This window comes from Ixodes scapularis, unplaced genomic scaffold, assembly GCF_016920785.2.
Source record: "Ixodes scapularis isolate PalLabHiFi unplaced genomic scaffold, ASM1692078v2 PGA_scaffold6__148_contigs__length_123643588, whole genome shotgun sequence".
Taxonomy (NCBI): domain Eukaryota; kingdom Metazoa; phylum Arthropoda; class Arachnida; order Ixodida; family Ixodidae; genus Ixodes; species Ixodes scapularis.
Window position 1 is genome coordinate 21,444,305 of NW_024609881.1, and position 2,636 is coordinate 21,446,940.

At 48.3% G+C, this 2,636-nt stretch overlaps 1 protein-coding gene across 1 annotated transcript; it reads right to left on the reverse strand.

Annotated features, from left to right (window-relative positions):
• Nucleotides 1-992: 992 nt before the first annotated feature.
• On the reverse strand, nucleotides 993-2,636 carry LOC120847406. Its single transcript, XM_040219145.3, has one exon. It carries the CDS (start codon nucleotides 2,357-2,359, stop codon nucleotides 1,250-1,252), a length of 1,110 nt encoding a protein of 369 aa, XP_040075079.2. The 5' UTR covers nucleotides 2,360-2,636; the 3' UTR covers nucleotides 993-1,249.

Genomic DNA, 2,636 nt, shown 5'->3' on the forward strand with positions numbered 1-2,636 from the left:
CCCACGTTTCATCGAACGACACTTTAGCGAATAGTCGGACGCCGCGAAGCGGCGTTTTCGGGTGGGCCAAATGAGTTCATATTTTTGTAATGAGTTGCCGCAGACTGTCGCCGCGAAGCGGCGTAAAGCGCAGCGCGACGGATGGGTTAACGCGCGCCCCCGTTATTCGCTAAAACGACCATTCGCTCAAATGTCGCCGTTCGCTAAAATGTCATTCGCTCTTGTGATATCTCTCACCTGATTACAGATGTGATGGGTTATGCCACAAACACTAACATCGGTGGCCAGGTGCCTCCACAAATTTTGTGGGGCATTGAAAAGGAGCCAGTTGCAAGGCAAAGCTTCGTTGCCACAGAGGCACCAAAGCACACCGACTTTAGTGTTGCAAAGGCGGGACTCGTAGTTAATCCACAGTGGCCGTACCTGGGAGCTAGCCCAGATGGGATAGTCAGCTGTGCATGTTGCCCCCATGCTACGCTCGAGATCAAGTGCTCGTACAAATACAGACACGTGCATCTAAGCACAGTGAAGGACAAAGATTTCTATCTTGACGCAGACATGACACTCAAGGAAAACCATGCACATTATTTCCAGTTACAAGGCCAGATGGCTCTCACTGGGCTTCAGATGGGGTATTTTGTAGTGTGGACGGAGTGCTCTCTGGTGACCATAAGGATACAAAGAGATGAGCAGCTGTAGGAGGAGCTTCTGACAAAGCTGGAATCCTTTTTCTTAAGACACTATCTGCCCGAGCTGGTCACGCGGCGGCTAGATCCAGATGGCGGACGTTCTGCTGTGGCAGTGTACTGCACTTGTAAGAAGCCAGAGAAGGGTCGCATGATAGCATGTGACTCGGACACATGCACAACTATCTGGTACCATTACACGTGTGTAAATCTGAAAAGAAAACCATCAAAGAAGTGGTATTGCACGAGCTGCAAATAAGTGTACTATGTTGGAAATTGCCAGCAGGGAAATAATGTCCAGTTTTGAAGGACATTTATTAGCTTTTTGTGCTAGGTATCTTTTCCTACTACAGAAGAATTGTCACTGCACCAGTTTTTCAATCTGGAGGCCCCTTTTAGCCACCATTAACTAGCAACTCTCACTTCTCACTGCATGTTCCAATTCTTTTGCAATATTCTCTTCTGTCAGTTACGCATTCTGCTCTTTGTGTGTTCATGTGAATAAAAAAGTTCTTTATTGCTGTTTGCATTTGTAAGATCCTGCATGCTTTTTGAAGAACAGATCAAGAACCACCATCCTTCTTCTTGCCAAAAATTGAACTGCGCATATTTACAAGGGCAGCACATATAACGACGATTTTGTCAATCGTTGCCATGCCCCTGTCCCCCTTTTTTTTCAGAAGTGAGACAGGAATGATGCGCTGCAGGAGGTGGAACTTCTTCAGCTGACCAATGGTTTTCTCGACTTGTATCCGAACACTGGAGATCCTTCGGGACACTTCAACTTCTTGGCGTGTTAGCTGAGTCTTCCCTCGTGTATAGGCCGGGACTATCAGGGAAGCCCCACGAATAGCTAGAAGTTCTTCAATGGGAAATCCCCTATCGGCCATCACGAGGTCCCCACTCTGAATGAAGTCCAAAAACCCACAGTGTCTTGTGAGCTCCAGATCGCTCACCTTCCCACCCCAGCATTTAGAAATGAAACAGATCCCTCCACTTGGACAAATGGCGATTAAGAACTTTACCATGTTATGATGTTTGTAGGACGAGAACGTTTGCGTCCTTGCCTTAAAGGTGTATGGTCGCTCTATGAAGATTTCCGAGCAATCAATGATGCACCGAAGGTTCCGTAGGATTGGTACCTTGCACAGCTTTGGGAGCCGCTGTCTAACTGTGTCCGCTTTAGGCCAGAGAATGCATGGAGACAGCTCAACACTGAGGATGTTAATCCAGGCATGGAAGACTTTTGATACAGTTCCAGGAGAAATTCCAAACCTGGACGATAGGTCCTTGTTGAGGAGGCCGAGGCGGAGCTTCATCAACACCATCAGGAGTTGGCTCCAGTGCGGTATCTTGGCACTGAAGTTTGGAGTGTAGAGTTCCAGAATGTAATGGAGCAGAGCCCAGAACATTCCGCTGCTTGGTAATCCTGTAAAGAACTCCACCTCCGAGTCATTCTTGAGGTCGACGTTACCATACACAGTTTTTGTTTCTTCTTTGAGAGCTTGATTTTCCATTTGCAGCCTCCTATTTTCTTCCAGAAGAGTGTCAATGTCAGCGCTAGACAAATCTGTTTCGCACGACACACCTGTTATCTCTTCCTCATCCATTGGTGCATCGGGTGCGTCGGGGGCACCGGCCGCGTCAGGCGCGTCGGCCACTTCGGGTCGCATCCGTGACGACGCACGATGATACCGCCGCAGTGCAGCAGGGCTCCGCCGTGATGAAGAAGCCCGATGAGCAAAGATGTGTGGCACCCAGTCTGGGTGATTGGGATCGTCAGATGGTGATCCTAGAGGAAGTTGAAACAAAACGAAACTTATGGCTGCGCTGCTCGCGAAGGCCTGAGGACGTGGCAGCTTTACAAAATAAAGCGGTAATCTTCTCTACAAGTATACATAGCACTCATACTTACCAGTCGTAAAATGCTTGCTGCAAATCCTTGTATCG